Source organism: Zootoca vivipara, chromosome 1, assembly GCF_963506605.1.
Source record: "Zootoca vivipara chromosome 1, rZooViv1.1, whole genome shotgun sequence".
NCBI lineage: Eukaryota > Metazoa > Chordata > Lepidosauria > Squamata > Lacertidae > Zootoca > Zootoca vivipara.
Genome location: NC_083276.1, coordinates 74,968,023 through 74,988,211, shown reverse-complemented (window position 1 = coordinate 74,988,211; position 20,189 = coordinate 74,968,023). Strand labels below are relative to the sequence as shown.

The window sequence follows — 20,189 nt, the reverse complement described above, 5'->3', positions numbered from 1 at the left end:
GGAAGAGTTGTAATGGCAGAGAAAATATATTGTTGTTTCCTCAGTTCCAGAAATTAATTTTATAAGCTCCTTGTTGCAAAAACCTGATTTCTTTTCCTTGTATTTATGGCACTTTACAAAGTGCCATACGCACTAAATATGTCATTGTCATCTAAGACAGGAATGGGTGAACTTGTCATTCTTCACATGTAATTGGACTCTCCTACCAGCATGGCCACTGATGAGAAACATTGAGAGCTGGAGCCCAATGACATCCAGAAAGCCACAGATTCCTTATCCCTGATCTAGGATCAGTTAATCACCATTAAAATAAGTCCTTCTTGATAAAAACTTTTTGCTTTTGCTTTTCCATCTAGGAGTTTTGCCAGCGTGTACTGACTGGCTCTTCATTCTTTCAATGCAATGCTGTGGTGGGAGTTAATGACTACATTGAGTCTTGTGTGCAAGACCTGTGCCTCTGTAAACAAGATGATCTCACCTCCTGTCTCTGCGACACTTTTGCTGAATATTCCCGGCAATGTGCTCATGCTGGTGGGGAACCTCAGAACTGGAGAAGCCCAGACCTGTGCCGTAAGTGTAAATCACAGCTAGTCAATTATTTCAGCTGGACATTTGATACAGCTTGACATGATATTCAGCAATTACTCTGGTGAACTGGAAGTTAGAAGATGCAACCCAAAGTAGAGTACACACAAAGTTGCATGCTTATAAAGGTATTAATTAATTAATTAATTAATTGCATTTGTATACTGCCCTATACCCACAGGTCTCAGGATGAGCACCTGGCTAGTGGATGAGCACCAGGCTGTAAGAAGCTGAAGTGTTTCCACAGATCCCTATATTTAGTTTGTCCTATTTATGACTTGCATAAGTAGCAGGTGGTGGGAGATAGAGAGATACATCTAACTTGCAGGTGATATGTAGCTGAGAGAAACTGAAAAAGAAGCGGACTAGGGGACATGGGGACAGTTCAAAGTTATATGAATATATCATAACACTGTGTTTTTCGCAATCAAATGATAAATGCAACTAATTTAGAAGTTTAGATGTTCATCTGCTCATCAACTCTGCTGTTTTGGGGAATGGTGAATCTGGGAGGTATGATCTGCAGCGCATACAGGAAGTCATCAGAGACGCCCCAGCTTATATTGCTTCTGCTTTTGAGAGGACTTCCCCCCCCCCCCTACAGTCTTACCACTTGAGCAATAAACTATGAAAGGAGAGAAAGTCCATAAGGCAGATGTGTTCAGAAGGAGATATTAATAAAACATAACTAATGTCTATTAACCAAATGGTAAATACCAGCTAGGCCACCTGGGCCCGCAAAAAAGTGGAGGCACATATACCACTGAGCAAATGGCAAGCCACAATACATGCCCGGTTGGTCACATGATGTGCAGGGCCACTCCCTTTTGACTGGAGGGTCAGATCCAACAGTGGCTAAACGTCTGAGAGGGCCACTTTGACAAGTGGGTGGGGCCTGGCCTGAATTTCCAGCTGTGGCCTGAATTCCAAAAGTGCAGAATGGCTTCAATCAAAGAATCAGGACAACACTCTTAAGTCTACTTCTGATTCTTCCTTCTGGCACCATTTGCATTTGATACTTTTTTCTGTCACCTTGCAGGGCAGCAGAAAAAGGCACTAAATTCAAAAAGTGTCAGATTCAAGCCACAGCTTGAAGCTTCCCACACCTAACCATATGAAACCAGGCACAGGGGAGCCAGCCAGATTCAGAAGTCAGGTGGGCTGGTGGTTCCCCACCACTGCTCTAGCATAATGAAAAAAATCATAGGAATTATAATAGACCCCAGTGACAACATTAATCAGTTGTGGTATCTGAACATGATTCCCAATGAAAGTTCAACTGTATTTGTGAGTTGCAGTAAAGGTAAAGGGTAAAGGGACCCCTGACCATTAGGTCCAGTCGTGACCGACTCTGGGGTTGCGGTGCTCATCTCGCGCTATTGGCCGAGGGAACCGGCGTACAGCTTCCAGGTCATGTGGCCAGCATGACAAAGCTGCTTCTGGCGATCCAGAGCAGCACACGGAAACGCCGTTTACCTTCCCGCTGTAGTGGTACCTATTTATCTACTTGCACTTTGACGTGCTTTCGAACTGCTAGGTTGGCAGGAGCTGGGACCGAGCAACAGGAGCTCACCCTGTCGCAGGGATTCGAAACGCCAACCTTCTGATTGGCAAGCCCTAGGCTCTGTGGTTTAGACTACAGCACCACCCATGCCCCTGATAGTTACAGTAGAAAAGCATTAAATGCAACACACAGAAGGCAGGTCTCTGTTCTAGGCAGAATCACTACAGTATAAGGAATTGTTTATTAGCTGAGTGTGCTGCGTGTATCAAAAGGGAACTGAGTTATAATTAATATCCTTCTTTTCAGCAATGGAATGCTCTTCCAACATGCAGTATCAAGAATGTGAATCACCCTGTACAGACACTTGCTCCAACTCTGAAAGATCTCAGCTGTGTGAGGACCACTGTGTGGATGGTTGCTTCTGTCCACCAGGTAAGCTTCCACCTTTGTATCCAACTGTTGTAGCCCTTTACACACTTGCTCAGTAGTAAGTGCCACAATCTTAATGGGGCACTTGCCTCATGTTATTCAGTGTGCAAACAAGGAAATCTACAGAAAAGGCATGTTGTTTTTAGGAAAAGAGATGGTACAATTTTAATTTGTGTCAGGGAAGCTGTGCATGTAACCAACTATCATTTAACATCTTTTAGCCATTATGTTTAACTTATGTTTAAGTTATTTCTTTCTTTAGGAACTGTATATGATGACATTGACAATGCTGGCTGCATCCCCCATGAGCAGTGTTCATGTGTTTACAACGGAAAATCCTATGCTCCAGGGACAACTTTTTCAGACAACTGCCGTTCTTGGTAATTGACAACCTTTAATATGATGAACAAATACTTTGTGTAGGAATCTAGGCTTGATCCATGATTTCAACATTTTAAAAGCTCTGCCTAATTATTTGAATGAGTTATTTCTGAACATGATTCCCAATGAAAGTTCAACTGTATTTGTGATAGATTCCTCACCTTGGCCTCTGCCTAGTGCAGGGGTCGGCAACTAGGGACAGAGGGCAACTAGGTCGGCAACTAGGGCCCACAGCACCACCCGTGTCCCATTCTGCTATATACCGAGCTGCTATTTGGGCATGACCAAATGAAGCCAGTCTTCTGTACAACTCAATGGGTCAGGATTACCACTGAGATTGTTTAGTAGTTAAACAAATTCTTCAGTAACAATAGGATCCTAGGAAACTGCCTTCTGCCAGATTAGGCTATTTGTTCAACTTGACTATTGTTATCTACTCTGACTGGCAGGCAGAGATCTTTCCCATTGCATGCTACATCACTCTTTTAACTAGAGATTCCTGGAATTGAATCTGGAACCTTTTGCATGTAAAGTTGTGCTTTCCACTGAGCTGTGGAGCCCTTCATAGGGAAGAATTCAACATTGCGCTAAGGCAGCTTTGGTGGACTACAACTCCCATCATCCCTAGCTACCAGGACCAGAGGTGATGCGAGTTGTAGTCCAACATCTGGGCAATCATTCCATCAGGGCAAGCATTTCGGTCCTCTCCCTACTTCCCCCGCATGCTGTTCCAGGGGTTCTCCTGACACCCCCCCCCAAGCAAGCCAAGTTCAGAGGGCACCAGGGGGCGTGGCAGGAGGAGAGGAAGGAAAGGCCTATTGGGCAGGCAGTCCTTGTGTGGAGCTTCCACTGATGGGACGAATTAGATGAGTCCCACCCATAGCTTTTAAGTTCCCACATGTTGACTCTTTAAACACAAAGCTGTGCTGGTTCCTACACTTTACAAACGTTTCCACATACACATCAATGAATGGAACTAATAATGGAAAATAATATAAGCTAATGTCAGCGGCAATATCTTTCCTTAAAATGTATATTCATTCTCTTTCTTCCTTTACTTCAAGTTCCTGTCTTGGGGGCCAATGGAACTGCACAGAACTCCCATGTCCTGGCATTTGTTCAGTAGAAGGTGGATCACACATCTCCACTTTTGATGAAAAACGTTATAATGTCCATGGAGATTGCGTTTACGTTCTCTCAAAGGCAAGTCACTTAAGATGTACTGTTACTATAATTAGCAAAAATGTCCCCATTACCACAGTGCTATACAGGTACACAAACACTCATTAATCCTCTTTCTGGGATTATAAAACCAGTGTACAGTCATACCTCTGGTTACGTTCGCTGTGGGTTGCGTACATCACGGGATACGAACACACTGAATCCGGAAGTACCGGAACAGGTTACTTCCGGGTTTGGTGATTCGCTCATGCGCCGAAGCGCCGAATGACATCATGCACATGCACAGAAGCACTGAATCGTGCTGCGAGCATGTGCAGATTCACCGCTTCAGGTGGCACACTGCTCAGGTTGCGAACGGGGCCCCAGAATGGATCCCGTTCGCATCCAGAGGTACCACTGTAATTGTTCCAATAGTAAATCCCTTGCTATGGATATGATGTCACACAGCTTATTTAGTTTCCCTTTACAAGTTTTAAATCCCTCTCACTTCCTTATTACTTCTACATTATCACATCATTATTTTCCCTAAAGCAGTAGTGTTTTTTTAGATGTGTAGAAGACACAGACTCAGAAGAGACACCTTTGGGGAAAATTAATAAAGCGGGTTGGGGTTGGGGGTGGGATTTCATTTCAGGAGAATTACCTATGATACGACAATGAAACTGAAATAAAGTTGTTCAGGGAGATGCCACACATTCAAATAAAAGGCCTATGAGAGTGCCCTAAAACAACTAGAAAAGTTTGCTGACATATTTTTAAGAAGCCCAATATATTCAATATCTATAAAGGGGGGAAGTAGCAGATTTTCCTGTTCAACAGTTTTGATTCAAAATGTCTACTCTCTCATTTAAAAGATTCTGAATCAGTTTCCCTAGCTAAAGCAACCTTTATAAGAAGTTAAGTCAAATCCTAAAACCAAAATACTTTTGAGTTCAAGGAAGCTAGAACTGTGCATCTGCGATACTTTTTCAGTGCAATCTTAATTTCTGGGAGCTATTGCAGTAAATTTGCAATGCAGATGGTAATTCTTGGGTGTTTGCTTGCTTTTTTAGTTTTGTGGAGACGATACATTTAGTGTTCTTGGAGAACTCCGCAAATGTGGCCTGACAGAGACTGAGACATGCTTGAAGATGGTTGCCCTCAACATCAATGGAGACCAGACTGTAAGTTTCTAAACCCAAGGATAGAGAACATCTTTTAAGGCACAATGCCTTAAAAGACCGGAGTAACTAGGGTTGGAGGGTATTCAATTCCATTCACATTTAAAGGCAAACCTGGCTAATTCACACTTTCCAAAATTATATGGGGATTTAAACACAGGCACTCTTCAAAATTTGCACTTCTCTGAATTTTTCAGTACAGTTCTGTAGCCAATTTGTGCAAAAATGCATAAACTGAAGCTTAAAATACACTTTAAGTACAATTTAAGTGTACTTAAAAATTGAATTAGTGAAAATAACATGCAAAAATGCATTGTAGTAAGAGAAAAAGCTTTGCAAAAATGTGTATGTGAGCCAATTTGCACACAAACAAAATTGGATAAAACGTTTCTATTAAAATGCTGACAAATTTTCATGAGGAGTTTTTGTAAAAATGCAAACTGATGCAGAAATGTGGAGAACTAAGCTTGAGACTGGAAAAACAAGAAACTGAGAGAGACCAAAAATGACGGATTCACCCATTCCTAGAACAGAATCTGTATGTGAAGGCAACTTGCTTTTTCGAGCTGATGCCCGAAGTACTAGATCAGGGGTCGGTGAGGTTTACCTCACCTGGGCCAGGTCACTCCAGCAGAGATCCCTCCATGGGCCAGATCACATGTGTGTGTGAGCACACTCACCCACGATTTTCATCATTTGCACATGCGCAGACACAGTTTCTGGCGCCGCAGAAGAGAGTCCCCGTGCTGCGCTGCGCCGGTTTAGCGCAGCACGCAGGGACTCAACGAGTGGGCGGCTCGGTTCAGGGGCAGCTCATGGGCCAGTTAAATGACCCCCGTGGGCCACTTGTGGCCCATGGGCCTTAGGTTGCCTACCCCTGTACTAGATGTCAGAATAATAAAGTATCAAATAAATTGCCCTTATGTATTCCTGAAGACAATGGGTCAAATCCAGACAACCAGTCAGTGGAACTGTACTCATGGAAGTGGGAGGTTTTTGTTGATATCCCACACACCCAAGGAGCTACTCCAAAGAACTGTAGGGCCTTCCAGAAGAACATGGGAAGCAGTACAGTAAGCTGCAGGAGAAAGTAGTAGAAATCATCTCTCCTCACTCTTTTTTGTAAGTAGGACTCTCTGCTGGGATGCCAGCTCCACCATGAAAAGGTGTTCTTCCATGACAATAATCAGCTCTGAAAAGGCATCTAGTCCATGAAAAGCAAAATGACGTAGCACCTACAAAAGTTCAATTAGAGAATGACTGCAAAATACGTTTTAACTTGTTTGGATTAATGTCATCGAAAGAACTATTTGAAAGAGAGAAAGAACGGGGTGTGGGGGTGGGATAATCAGCTGAGGTTTTAAATCATAAAAGCCAACACTGTCGACCATATTGTTCAGAGCCTATCATCTTTCTGTTTTTTACCAGTTTATGAAATTATGGTGTAATTTGTGCCCTTTACTGTTCACAGTAATGAATGCACAGAGAGATGGAAAGAATCAGGATTGGATCGATGGAGCATCCTTTGAACTTCTTTATGAACAATATGCTTCTTATGGTTGGCAATCTGCCAAAAGCTTTGCCTTTTTTAACATGCATATTAGATAGATAGATGATAGATAGATAGATGATATACTGTGTTTTTCCCAAAAAATAAGCCACACTCCGAAAATAAGCCATACCCCGAAAATAAGCCATAGTGATAGGCAGTTTAACCTTGTAGGTTAAACTGTACCATACTTAATTTTAAAAAATAAGACAGCCCCTGAAAATAAGCCACCGTGTTTTTGTGTGGGTTTTTTTAAGGAAAAATAAATATAAGACGGTGTCTTATTTTTGGAGAAACACAGTAAAAAGTGGCCAGCCTCAAAATCAACCATTCAAGATTGGTTATATTAACACTGAACACTCCCTAATTCCACTTATCTGATAGCAGGACCTGCATGTAACAGTTTTTACTTTCCCCCCAATAAAGTTTATTAGAAGAAACAGAAGATGTAATTTATCACCAAACTCATTATTACTCCTTTCCTCTTTGTCACCAGACCATTGTGATCAGTCCTAATGGTGGTGTATTAGTCAACTCGCTCTACACTCAGCTGCCTCTCTCAGCAGGTATGTTGCATGTCAGACACCTCTGTTTTGGCAGCCTTAAAAGTTTTGAAATTTTAGGGGCAAGCTCAGCAGAAGGGTTTGTTACTCCACCAGCTAGCAAGCTTTGATTGGGTTACTATTTTCCCATTTCTAGTTCTGCAGGGGAAAGAAAGTTGTGTTTGTGTAGAGCAGGTGTGGGGAACCTGTGGCCCTCCGAATGTTGCTGGACCACTACTCCCATCAGCCCCAAGAAGCATGGCCAATAGCAGAGTTGATGGGCATTGTAGTTCAGCAACACTTGGAAGACCAAATGTTCCCCACAACTAATGTAGAAGTTTCCCCTGGAAATAAAGAATTCTCTTACAAACAGCCATGTTTTTAATAACATCCAGCCTCAGCTGCTATAATAAAATGCATTGTATGTAAGGCAACCTTTGAAAGGAACTTCCAGATTAGGGTAGCAAATTTGTTAACCAGGACTCTCCATAATGAGCATATAAACTGCTGCTGTTTACTACAAGGTCCTAAGCTATCTCCGTAGATGAGACCAGAGTATGTGAAGGACAGCCACCTCCTATAGGAAACTACTCATCAGCTGAGATATATTTTGTGAAAGGTCTTTCACCTGGTGTCCAGAGATTAAGGAGTTGGCTGCCAGAAATAAGCCCTTTTTTGCACCCCATTTATGGGACTGCCTTCTGAAAGATGTCTGGTGTCATCGTTGTTATCATTCTGGTGCCAGACTATTCTATCATATTCCCCCAATCCTTTGATGGTTACGATTTGTTAGATCCATGCCATATATGTCACATTATTGTTTCAGTTCATACCACTTAATCATCAACAAAACTGGGGCAAATGATGATATGGTGGCCAATGTAGATTGGGCTGATGGTTGGGCACAATCTGAAAGTAAACATATAACTTGTTTCAACTTGTATCAAACCCTTCACACATCCATCCAGCCCACAGTCACAACATGCCAATGTGCTTGCATGAATTGGCCTTCACAAACCTGGTTCTTCTTTTCCTGAGTAATGGATGGCAGTTGCAGCTCTGAATCTCATAAGAATGGTGTCTTCTTTGTCCATAGCTAATGTAACCATGTTCAGACCTTCGTCCTTCTTCATCATGGTGCATACAAACTTTGGCCTTCAGCTAGCGATCCAGCTCGTACCCACAATGCAATTGTATATTCATGTGGATCCATCTTTCCGAGGAAGAACTTGTGGTAAGAAGTATTTTAAAGCAAAAAGAAATTTGCGGCATGCCTGGGGGGGGGGGCAAAGTATTGTAAAACTGGACTATAAAACTCTTTTGGGTTTCTTTCAAAGGTCTCTGTGGAAACTTTGACAAGCGCCAGATGGATGACTTCACAGCCATAAGTGGAGTGGTGGAAGGAACAGCATCTGCATTTGCTAACACCTGGAAAACTCAGGCTGGATGTCCCAACATCAAACAAAATTTTGAGGACCCTTGCACGCTTAGCATTGAAAATGGTAGGCATATTTGAGAATTATAAGCAAGGCTCACAAACACTTCAAAATTATAATTCTACAGTACCTAGCTCATGGGGGAAATTAATTAAAGAACTGACTGAAAACAAATATTAATAAATGGGGAAAGCGAGGGTAATAAATAACAATAAAGCCTTGCAAATCAAGATCCTGTGGCCACAATCTAAACTGAAGAAGTTAGGTATGCCTACCCCCCTTTGAAATAAGTGGATGTATACATGGCTATCTCTTTCTTAAACTGTGGCTTGTAAGTTTTGCAAGTATTCTATAAACTAACAACCCTATGCATAATTGGATATATTAGGTATCTGTAGCATGCACATATTCAAGATTTAGATCATTTCCTTCCTCAGTCCATAACTTTAGGAGGCTCAGCAATGAGTGAACAGCAGTGAGTAGAAGAAGCATTGTAGCAGCACCAGGGTATCCTGTCTAGAGTCAGTGATGTAAGTTGAGGCAAAAGCTGCCATTTGCACCTATAGAGATTCCCAAAATGATATGGATTAATTTATTTTCTTTGTAGAAAAATACGCCCGTCATTGGTGTGGATTGCTGACTGACTCTGAAGGACCTTTTGCTAAATGTCATGCCTCAGTGAATCCAGCTTCTTATCATACGGTATGTAGCTACCTGTTACCTCTCATTGAAAACAGATTATTGGAGGGCGCTGAAAAGTATATTTAACAGGGGTAGGCAACCTGGTGTCCTACAGTTATTTTGGACTGCAACTCCCACTGTCCATGACAATTGGTCATGCTAGCTGGGACTGGTGGGAATTGTCATAAACATCTGGAGGGCACCATGTTGGCTACCACTAATTTATAAGGAAACATACTGCTAGGACAAGACCAAATGGGTGGAACTAAATGGAAGGTGTTATCAGTATTGGATCACTGGGGTCCAATCCATACCATCACATGTTTCAGGGATGAGGCAAGGTTTGTCATCTCAGAGAAAAGCAGAAATCAACAACTGGAGAGGGTGAAACTGATAAGGGAGTAAGGGAGCTGAGTGCTGGGCAAATAACATAGGCCTTGCCGAGGCAGTGAAGTGCTGAGCATAAACAGAATGCCCAGAAGTGAAGATGTGAACGTAACGAAATGTGGCTGGCACTGGGCACCACACCACGGGTTCCGGCACTTACCGCAGGGCCTGCAGCATGCCCAAGCAACGCGTCTCTCCTGGGAGTGATGTGGTGACTTGGGCACCTGCAGGCTCCATGCTGCCTGAAACGGCAGTGTGGGACTTGCGTCTGCCCTCCGGCTCTCCCTCAGCCACCCTACAGCTGAGGGGGAGATGGCGGAGAGGCTCCATGCAGCACGCCCCACCCCCATGGGTGGCTCACCCTGCCCCTGCCCCCAGCTGCAGGACGTGCAGGCGCTGCACCTGGCACCCAAACAGAAACTCAGATACCACAGACAAGGTTTTCATGCCATTCCATATCACCACATATAAACTTTTCAAAAGAGTCAGTTCACATATTCTCCTCTGAATCATCAACTGATGAGTTTTGCACATGTATGATCTCACTGGCTTTAAGACTTCTGTGTCAGATGAATGTCTGAACTCAATGAGTAGTATTCACTGATAGTCCTACTCAAAGTAGACCCACAGAAGTTAATGGCCATGAGTAACTTGGGTTCATTAATTTCAATGGGTCTAGTCTGAGTAGGAATACTTCCGTCAGCTCCTGGATCTAAATATAAATAAATATTTCCCCCTTTTATTCATATACCCGCCACATGATACTTCATTTTGCTTTGAAGCATAATGCTTATAATCCTGAGCTGCTTGCAAATAATGTTGATTTCCCTTTCCAGTTATTAACCAAAATGTAAGACTGACAATTGTGAAACTCAGAACTGAAAATCCAATTTGGGTCAGCAATTGTTATATTGCTAAAATGGCCTGAAGGCACATGCTACAATTCTACTGCTGAAGCCAAGTACATCGTGCCCCTGCCTGCTAAGGGATGAGAGATGACACTGAATGGGATATAAATTAGTCTGAAAAAAGTTACAAGTGAAATCTAACCTAGGCAAATTGAGAAAATGATAATTGACTTGGAATGGATTGTTTTTAATAAGAGCATTTTCCTCTTCCCTAGAATTGCATGTTTGACACCTGCAACTGTGAAAGAAGTGAGGATTGCATGTGTGCTGCCCTCTCTTCCTATGTTAGAGCCTGTGCAGCTGAAAAAGTAGAGCTTCCAGGATGGAGGACCAATGTCTGTTGTAAGTCTTCTAAGCAGCCATCTCGGGTCTTAAAACAAAAGAACTTTTCGTGCCAATGAATCTTAGCATTCTCCTTGTCTTGCTGGGTTCTTTTAGTGATGGTCTGGAGTAATAGACTTCAGAACACATCCCCCCCCCCAAATAATTCCATTAAAAAATTAATAAATGATGGATCTAGTCATGGACATTCATGCCTTGATTTTATCTAGGCTAGGTTTCTGAAATGCACTCTATGTGGAGATGCCTTCCAAAAACATCTGGGAGCTGCAGATTTCACAATGCAGCAGCCACACTACTATCTGAACACACAAATGCCACTCTAATTTCACTGGCTATTTGCTTCTGGTCTCAATTCCAAGTACTGGTCTTAACCATTAAATTCATAGTCTGGGACCTGGATACCTAAAGGATTGCCCTCACCCATAAGAACCTGCCCTTCCAGGTTCTGCTCTGTGTCTCCTTGATGCTCTGTGGCAGATAGGTACTAGGGACAGAGCATTTTTAGTTGTGGCACCCTCACTATGAAATGCCCTCCTGAAGGTCTGCCTAGCTTCTGTTTCAGCAGGCATTTAGCTATCTATATAACCACATGTATTCTTCCTTTAGTAATTTAACTTACTATTTTTTGATTCTTTTTTGTAAACTACTGTGTGTATGTCTGTGTCTTAGGACGAAAAGGCAGGTCACAGAAATGCTTTCAATCAATCAATCAATCTGTTTGTTTTTCTCTTTCCAGCCAAATACACCACTTCATGCCCCAAATCCCTGAATTACAGCTATTCCATCAGTTCTTGTCAACCTACCTGCCGATCTCTGAGTGAACCTGATGTTACCTGCAATGTCAAATTTGTCCCAGTTGATGGATGCACCTGTGAAAGTGGAACCTACATGGATGATTATGGAAAATGTGTACCTGCTAACAAATGCCCATGCTATTACAAAGGGACGTCAATACTCTCCGGTGAAGTGCTCCACGACGTTGGTGTTTTGTGGTGAGAGGATTTAAGCTGCTACCTTTAACTTTTTAGTACAGCCTTCACCAACCTGGTGCCCTCCAAATTGTAGGGACTAGCAAAGGATCTTCTAGCATTATCAGAATACATGATTAAGTAGTGCCAATATCTGCAATGCTTGCATTTTGTCCCAAATTCTTTTATCGCTACCTAACTATTTTCCCCTCCATATCTTATAAATAAATAGACCAAAATGCCTAAATACATAAAGAGCAACAGAATTTGGAAAAACATCCAAATTAGTGACCTGTATGGTCCCATTTTCAGATTCTAAATATTCCTAAATATTTGCTGGAGTAAACCCAACTGCTCTACTCTGTATAGGGCACAACTACAGACTCACAACTTGAAGGCTCCAAGTTTTGAAGCACAACCATAAAGTGAATGCAAAAGCAAACCTAATTCCTCTTTCTTTTACATAGCACATGTAGCCAAGGAAAGTTGAACTGCATTGGTGATCAGGACACAAAACAGGGTAAGGAGAATATATCTAAATATGTAAAATATGTTATATATACTTACTTTCCATCTTGGAAAGTTGTAGACGATTGGGCTGCGTTCCTTATTTTGTTAATTAATAGCCTTTTATATTGTAGATGGCTACAAAATGACAACTGGCCACAATTATTAAATATTCAATGGAAAAACATATTCATTAAATTCTTCAAATTAATACGGGCTTCCTAGTTAATTATATAATAGTTCCACAAACCATAGCAGACTTCTGTTCAAAAGGTTTGTCTGAGGTCTTCCTGTTCTGTGGTACCCATGCCTGTCCTTCCATCTCTTACACATTTTCTCTCCTTTTGCCCTGCTAGTCTGCGTTGCCCCCATGGTCTACTTTAACTGCAGAAATGCCACTGCAGGCCAAACTGGAGCTGAATGCCAGAAAAGCTGTCAGACTCTTGATATGCACTGTGTAAGTATGTAGGACCGGATTATATTTTAAGAGACCGTGCTATCAATCAGAGCGTCCTTTGCTTTTGCCATGAACTTATTAGCTGACCTTGGACAAGACACTCTCCTGTCCTCACCCTCTTTCCCATCTAGAGTAGGGGGTGAGGGATCTCAGGATGTTAGCTGAACAGGGCCCTCCCAGCCTGCATATCCTCAGGTCTCTTTTCAGCCCATTCCCCTCCCTGGTCCTACTTCGTTTCCTCAAGTGCTTTTGTCTGTTTGGAATGTGTTTTGAACCGTGACAAATGCCTATTGCTTGCCTGGATGAAGGATGGAAGATGAAGAAGTGTGTGAACCTCTGCCTTTTGCATGATCAGAATGTAGCCTACTGTACATAAGGTTAGGGTTACATCTGTTGCTCCACTCACTTTTACCTCTGACTCAACTTACCACTGGCATGAAACTCCTGGAAGCTTGTCCACAAGAAAGGTGAACCTCGGACTGAAAACATTCCCCATCCCTGAGCTGCAGGATTATAATGCATATATTGGAACTTTGCATAATTTGTTACTTTTTTCATTAAATATACATACCACTAAATAACACACACACACACACACACACACACACGGTTTACAAAAAAAGCAGGGGATAAACATAGGATCTTCCATTCTCTTCAGTGTCAGGGAAGGAACAGTCTTCACATGCACCAGCATCAAAGATAAGTGGACCAGCCACTGCTCATTCAAACCTTAATGTAAACACTGGAGACCTCCTGCCTTGCAAATTGGGGCTCCTGGGTATGCACAGGGGCTGCTGAATTAGGTGTTAGTTCACAATTTAAAGAGCATAGGCTTTTGCCCACTTGAATTCCCATAGCCTACAGTCTTTTGATCCAGCCCTGTTTTAGTGGACCAATTCAATTGTTATCAGCATTATTCTCTCTTCTGAAGTAATGCTTTCTTGGCTTTTACAGTACAGCACACAGTGTGTCTCTGGCTGCATGTGCCCTGCTGGGCTGGTGTCAGATGGTAAAGGGGGCTGCATCGCTATGGAAGAGTGTCCATGCATTCACAATGATGCCACATATCAGCCAGGAGAGAAGATTAAAGTCAACTGTAATACCTGGTAAGGACTTCTTAAAGAGAATGCCTCTTGTTACCATCATCTTATATATTCCTAAAATAACTAACATGAAAATATAAATAATTATCAGGTTGAACAACAGGTTGGCAGATAAACATAGAGTCACTTCACATATGACATTATTATTATGTGGCTATGACATTTTTTAATTAATAAATGTGTATTCTATTTGTCAAATTAAATTTTCCAGGGTGACTTATGTAAAATCCATATACAACAATGAACATTTTAAGGCACTGTAGAATAACAACATCGTGAAAGACAGCAGATAAAGTATAATTAAAAACAGTCAATTCATACTTTAAAGTTCTTTAAAAGGCCATAGACAACAAAGTGGCCCTCATCTGTTGACAAAGAAACATAGCAGCATGGGCACCAGCTAAACCACTCTGGCTGTTCCTTAGATGGGCTGTGACCACTGAACAAGCTCCCTTCCTGGTCAGCCCCTGTCACACTCCAAGTCAGTGGGCACACCTAGAAGAAAGTTTCTGATGGTAACCTTTGTGCATTGACAGGCTGATGTGGAGGTGAATGAGCCAAGTAACCAAATATAGCTGGATGGGAGGAACTTCATACCCTCAATAGCATAATGATACATTATACACACAGTCACACACATACATCTTGCTTATTTCTGAACAAATCAGGAAAGTGTTATAAGGGAGGTCTGGGCACCTGGTTGGGCATTGTGAGAACAGATGCTGGACAGGATGGGCCATTGGCCTGATCCAGCAGGCTCTTCTTATGTTCCCCTTAGGCTAGTCTACAATATGGTACAGTGAACTTGTAACGTTCTTGAGTGGCCTATGAAAGAACTTACATAGCTCATTTCTTTTAATTCCCACCTTTCTGATGTTTTACAGGTTGTAAGAAATAACACAGCTTCCCTTGCTCTCCCCTCCCCTCTCTACACATTACCTATGATTAATTTAAGAGATAAGTCATTTAACCCTGTGTTAAAGGAATACATGCTAGCGTATATCTGCACAAACCAAGGAGTCACTTTAAAATGCTCTGTTTTCTCCCTTCTTCTCCTTCAGCGTATGTAAGAACAGGATGTGGGAATGTACCAAGGACAGATGCCTAGGTACCTGTGCTGTTTATGGAGATGGGCATTATATCACCTTTGACGACAAGCGTTACATTTTCAGTGGGAAATGTGAATATACACTAGTTCAGGTACTGAGCAATTTGTCTTGGCCTTATGAATGGAGAATTCAGCTGAATACAGAATGAAGTCATCTCTTCCCTTATTTCACCCTCCCCTTCTTAGGATCACTGTGGACAGAACAGCTCTTCCCCCGGAACATTCCGAGTCATCACCGAAAATGTTCCCTGTGGTACTACTGGAACCACTTGCTCAAAATCTATTAAAGTCTTCTTTGGGGTGAGTAGTGTTACCAGTACTATTAGGGAACAGCATCAAGGTTTAGCATGAGATGATTTGATCTGTATACTACGTTTCAAACAAGCAACTAAGTGAGGCGCGCGCGCGCGGGGGGGGGGGGTGAACTGGAAAGAGAGAGTGAGGGCAAGAGGAGAGACTTCTATCCTCTCACCACCTACAGCCACCCCCTCCCTCCTACTAGTCTTGCACCTACTGAGCCTCTCACCTTCAGGCAAGCCAGCACCAGCAATTGAGAGCAGCAGAGACAAGGCCACTGCTACAATTGTTTTAAATGTTTCTAATTTGTGTGGTTTGTTGTTGTTTGTATGTTTGTTTTTACTGAGTGAGGGGAGATACGTCTGAGAAGAGTCTGAGAGGGGAATGCCCCAATCAGAGTGGTTCAGGATAGGGAGGAGGTATAATGTGGGGCAGGCCGGGTAAGGGGCACATGTCACAGGCAGTTAGTGACTGTGCCATGTGCCAGCCCCTTCTCCAACCTGGGTAATTGTGGTTGTCATATCAGCCAGCCCTTGGTTCTGCAGGTACTATTGCTGAATGCCAGGTCAGCTCTGAACAAGACCTTCCTCATCCCTGGTCTGATTATGGATGAGGAGGCCAATCTGCTCTGCATCACTGAGACCTAGGTGGGTGAGCAGGGTGGAGTTGATCTCACCCAGCTGTGTGTGTGTGTGTGCTTGCGTGCGCACACACGCACACACACAGAGACACACCAATATTTGGTGCAGCATTAGGGCAGACTTGAGGGTCGGGGAGGGGAAGTTGCTCTGGTCTGCAGAAATTCTCTTTCTCTTGGCTTTCTGAGCAGTTGGAGGTGGATCGCATCTAGAGTGTGTGTTCCTGGCACTGGGCAACCAGGAAAGATTAGGAGTTCTGGTTTACCACCCACCTAGCTGCCCAGCAGTCTGCCTGCCTGAATTTTCTGCAACACATTATACGTAGGGTTGATGGATGATGAACACCAGTTTTAGTTTTTGAACATTATAATGACTTTTCCCCATTATTTATTTTGTTCCCCCAGAACTATGACCTGATTCTCAGTGAGGAGCACCATGAATTAATACAAAGGGGTGATGGAGGCCAAGTACCTTACAAGATTCGCTACATGGGCATGTATTTGGTTATTGAAGCCAACAATGGGCTGATCCTTTTATGGGATAAGAAAACCAGCATATTTATCAAATTACGTGATGATTTCAAGGTGATGCACTTTTTACAAGACTAGTGCCTTTTACATCTTAAGTTTAAATGTGCATAATTTAGATGCAAATCCCATGCATTTCCATGACAATTATTTCAATGTAAGTGTGCTTAGAGCCACACCCTAAGAGCTTGTTTTCATGACAGAGACCATGGGGAGGTCATCTGAAATAGCCTCTGCAAAGAGGATGGTCCATAAGGGAAACTACTTCAAATGCCTTGTCTCTTCAGTATATATTGGTTCCCCTGCATGACTGGCTTTCACGCAACTGCCTCCACCGGGGTTGTTTGAAGATGACATGGGACCTATCAAACAAACAGGGCTATTCCACAGGGAGCTGCTGCCGCATGGAAGAAGTTGCAAGCAGCCTCTGCTTGTCATCCATATTGTAAAAAAAATATCATTAGTCAACAGGAATATGATTCTGATTTAGATGAGTATCTGTCTGCAATCTCACCTTGCAAGCATCTATTTTTCAATTGACCCAGAAAACACAAAGTTTTGATAGGGAGACCAAATATAATAGTTCTGTTATCATTTCAAAATATGATCAATGTTTGAACATTTCAATGAATTTTATACCAATGCAGTATATTTTCAATATATGTCTGTTGTCCTTTTAATCAGCATATGGCAGTAAGACGGAGAAGTTATGAATAGACAATAACTTGTAGATTAACAATAACTGAGAAATCGAATACAATATAAGATTCTTTTTTTGTATTTTTGAACAAATACAAAATAATCTTCATAGAAAGGAAAGAAAAAACAAATCTCTTACCTCCAGGCACACATGGCTTGTGTTTTCTAAATGCAACAAATAATGATAGTTTCCTGTAATAAGAGATGGCAGCGTGTTAATTGACCAAATGAGAGAAAATCAAAAATTAAGTTGGTCTAAGAGGTTCATGCAATTTATCTGTAACTCAAGTGTTTTCATTGCTTCTTTGTGCAGGGTCAGGTCTGTGGTTTATGTGGGAACTATGATGGCAATGGAATGAATGACTTCACTACCCGGAGTCAGTCTGTAGTAGGTGATGTGCTGGAGTTTGGTAACAGTTGGAAGGTGTCTCCCACATGTCCTGAAGCCAAATGCACAAAGGATCCCTGCTTCAAGAACCCTTACAGAAAGTCCTGGGCACAGAAGCAATGCAGCATCATCAACAGCAAGGCCTTTGCTGCCTGCCACTCTCAGGTATACCTTGGGTCAGAACTTTATTGAAGTCTAGAATTTTTCAGGTGTTCACCACCATTTCTGAGCAATTACAAGTCTGTAATTATACATGTGGTGGTTTCATGGATTTCAACAGTTCATTACAGAAGGCACGTAACACCCTACAGGATGTCACCAACTCTGAAGACTGTCTAGTAGCACCCTTAAGTAGTGACTTTCACAACCCTCTGCTATGCGACCCACTACTGTCATATTCTAGATTTTGGAGTGTGTTCAATGTAAATTTTTATCACTAGATCCTGTTTCTAATGCTTTGGATTGTGAAGGAGCCATTTGGAAAAATACTAATAAGAAGAGTTCAGGCTAAGTCAAGACAGACCATTTAGAAAATTAGCTCATGCTGATATCATTTCTTCCAATTTTTTTTTAAAAGTCCCTAATTGACTATTATGACCCATTTTATTGCCTTCTGTTGCTAATCAATTCTCGATGTGAATATTCAGCTATGAAATTTTAACACCCTAATACAGCAGGCAAGTTGCATGTGCATAAATGGAATTTTGCTTAGAGGCCTGTATTTCTGCCAGTGCAAAAAGATAATGGGAGGGCAGTTCCAGGTTTCTGCAGTCTTCTGGAGGGAAAGAGTGGGTATGGGTGTCAGTCCGGATACCCCTTCCCCTCCCCTCCTCTCTCCAAGACGTGATCCACGCTGCCTGAATGAGCAGTGCACATATTCTTCAGTAGGTTGTGTGAGCACACCAGTTGATGTACAGCCTTCTGTATGAACACTCTGGATCAGGGCCTCTATCTTCACCACTTAGGGCAAAGTGTGAAAGGGCGTTAAAAGTGCCTTCCAATTTCACCTGAAGGTTTTGGAGGTATTTTTAAAAATGCAACTAGCAGTAGCACTCCCTGAAAGGACACTTTTCATGGAGAGACATTTTAGATGTGAACTTCTCGCTGACTTTGAATTTCTTACTGTCCTTTTGTTTTGGTTTTTGTTGCACTGTATGCAAATATTTAATGTAAATAGAATCAGCTGGTATGGCGGAGAGGCTGATGATTACTGTTTATACATTAAATGCAAAGATGCATTTAGACCTCACATTTAGTTTGGCCCTTTGGATCTTTTGCACACTAGCCAACAGTCTATGAAAGCAATTGCAAACCCAGGGGGCAGGGGCGGGGATATTACCAACAACTTCTCAAACACAGTGTCGCCCATGGAACAAGCTTAGGAAATGTCAGCAGGACCCATAGCTGATGCTTCAATGTTTTAACAGGTTGACCCGACAAGATATTATGAAGCTTGTGTAACTGATTCCTGCGCTTGTGACACGGGGGGAGATTGTGAATGCTTCTGTACAGCTGTAGCTGCGTACGCTCAAGCATGTAGTGAATTTGGAGTGTGCATATCATGGAGAACACCATCATTCTGTCGTGAGTACTGGCCCTCACTTGAATGTATACTGGAAGTGGGAGAAGGGTGAAGGGGAAATGAGATAATTTTTCCATTAGGTATATATGACAATAAACAGCACACTGAAGAAAATGTCTGGGTGTGTGTGTGTGTGTGTGTGTGTGTGTGTGTGGTACAGTACTGTGAATACCTTCAATGAATCAGCAACTGCCTAATGTAGGATGACTGATATAACTATGTTGCAGTATATAGAAATAATTACATTCATTTTCAGTGCTCTCTTTATGCCTTTGCTTACCACCTCCTTATCAATTTAGGTATTGGCCTCATGAGCATACTTTGTCACGGTGCCCACCATTATTTTAATGGCATTGACAGCAATACAGATCCATGTTGGAATGTCTGGTACTCAACCTTTTTCTTTTGGTTCCCCTTAGCAATGTTCTGTGACTATTACAATGCTGAACGAGAATGTGAATGGCACTACAAGCCTTGTGGAGCCCCATGCATGAAGACATGCAGAAACCCGAGTGGGAGATGCCATTATCAGTTGCCTGGCTTGGAAGGTAAGAAGACTTCTGGTGCCTTATAGTGCTCATTAAGCCAGCTATGCACAACATTGAATAGGTTTCAAGTTTGGGGGAGTGTTGTTGGCTGTCTAAATCAATAGAAAATAGGTCACTTTGTGTTCTCATCTTTTTGGGCTTCAAACGGCTTGCAGTCAGGCTTAAATTCTATGAGCCAACCTAGATGTGATCAAGGGCTCATTCCACACACCTGCAAATGACCACACCCTTTTTCCTTTCATGGAAAGTTGGAAGCATGTGGAAAAGCTATTGGTGGAAAG

The 20,189-nt window shown here is 42.3% G+C and overlaps 1 protein-coding gene across 1 annotated transcript in view; it reads left to right on the top strand.

Annotated features, from left to right (window-relative positions):
- Nucleotides 1-20,189, top strand: part of LOC118096288 (mucin-5AC-like) — a 66,313-nt gene that overhangs the window by 9,951 nt on the left and 36,173 nt on the right. Inside the window, exons 7-26 of the mRNA XM_060276395.1 lie at nt 357-570; nt 2,396-2,521; nt 2,781-2,898; nt 3,964-4,102; nt 5,134-5,244; nt 7,287-7,356; nt 8,429-8,566; nt 8,670-8,834; nt 9,376-9,470; nt 10,960-11,086; nt 11,823-12,078; nt 12,522-12,574; nt 12,918-13,018; nt 13,973-14,124; nt 15,183-15,321; nt 15,416-15,529; nt 16,569-16,748; nt 17,704-17,943; nt 19,206-19,362; nt 19,780-19,908. Coding sequence (XP_060132378.1) covers nt 357-570; nt 2,396-2,521; nt 2,781-2,898; nt 3,964-4,102; nt 5,134-5,244; nt 7,287-7,356; nt 8,429-8,566; nt 8,670-8,834; nt 9,376-9,470; nt 10,960-11,086; nt 11,823-12,078; nt 12,522-12,574; nt 12,918-13,018; nt 13,973-14,124; nt 15,183-15,321; nt 15,416-15,529; nt 16,569-16,748; nt 17,704-17,943; nt 19,206-19,362; nt 19,780-19,908 — 2,824 coding nt within the window. The remainder of the gene's footprint in view (nt 1-356; nt 571-2,395; nt 2,522-2,780; nt 2,899-3,963; nt 4,103-5,133; nt 5,245-7,286; nt 7,357-8,428; nt 8,567-8,669; nt 8,835-9,375; nt 9,471-10,959; nt 11,087-11,822; nt 12,079-12,521; nt 12,575-12,917; nt 13,019-13,972; nt 14,125-15,182; nt 15,322-15,415; nt 15,530-16,568; nt 16,749-17,703; nt 17,944-19,205; nt 19,363-19,779; nt 19,909-20,189) is intronic.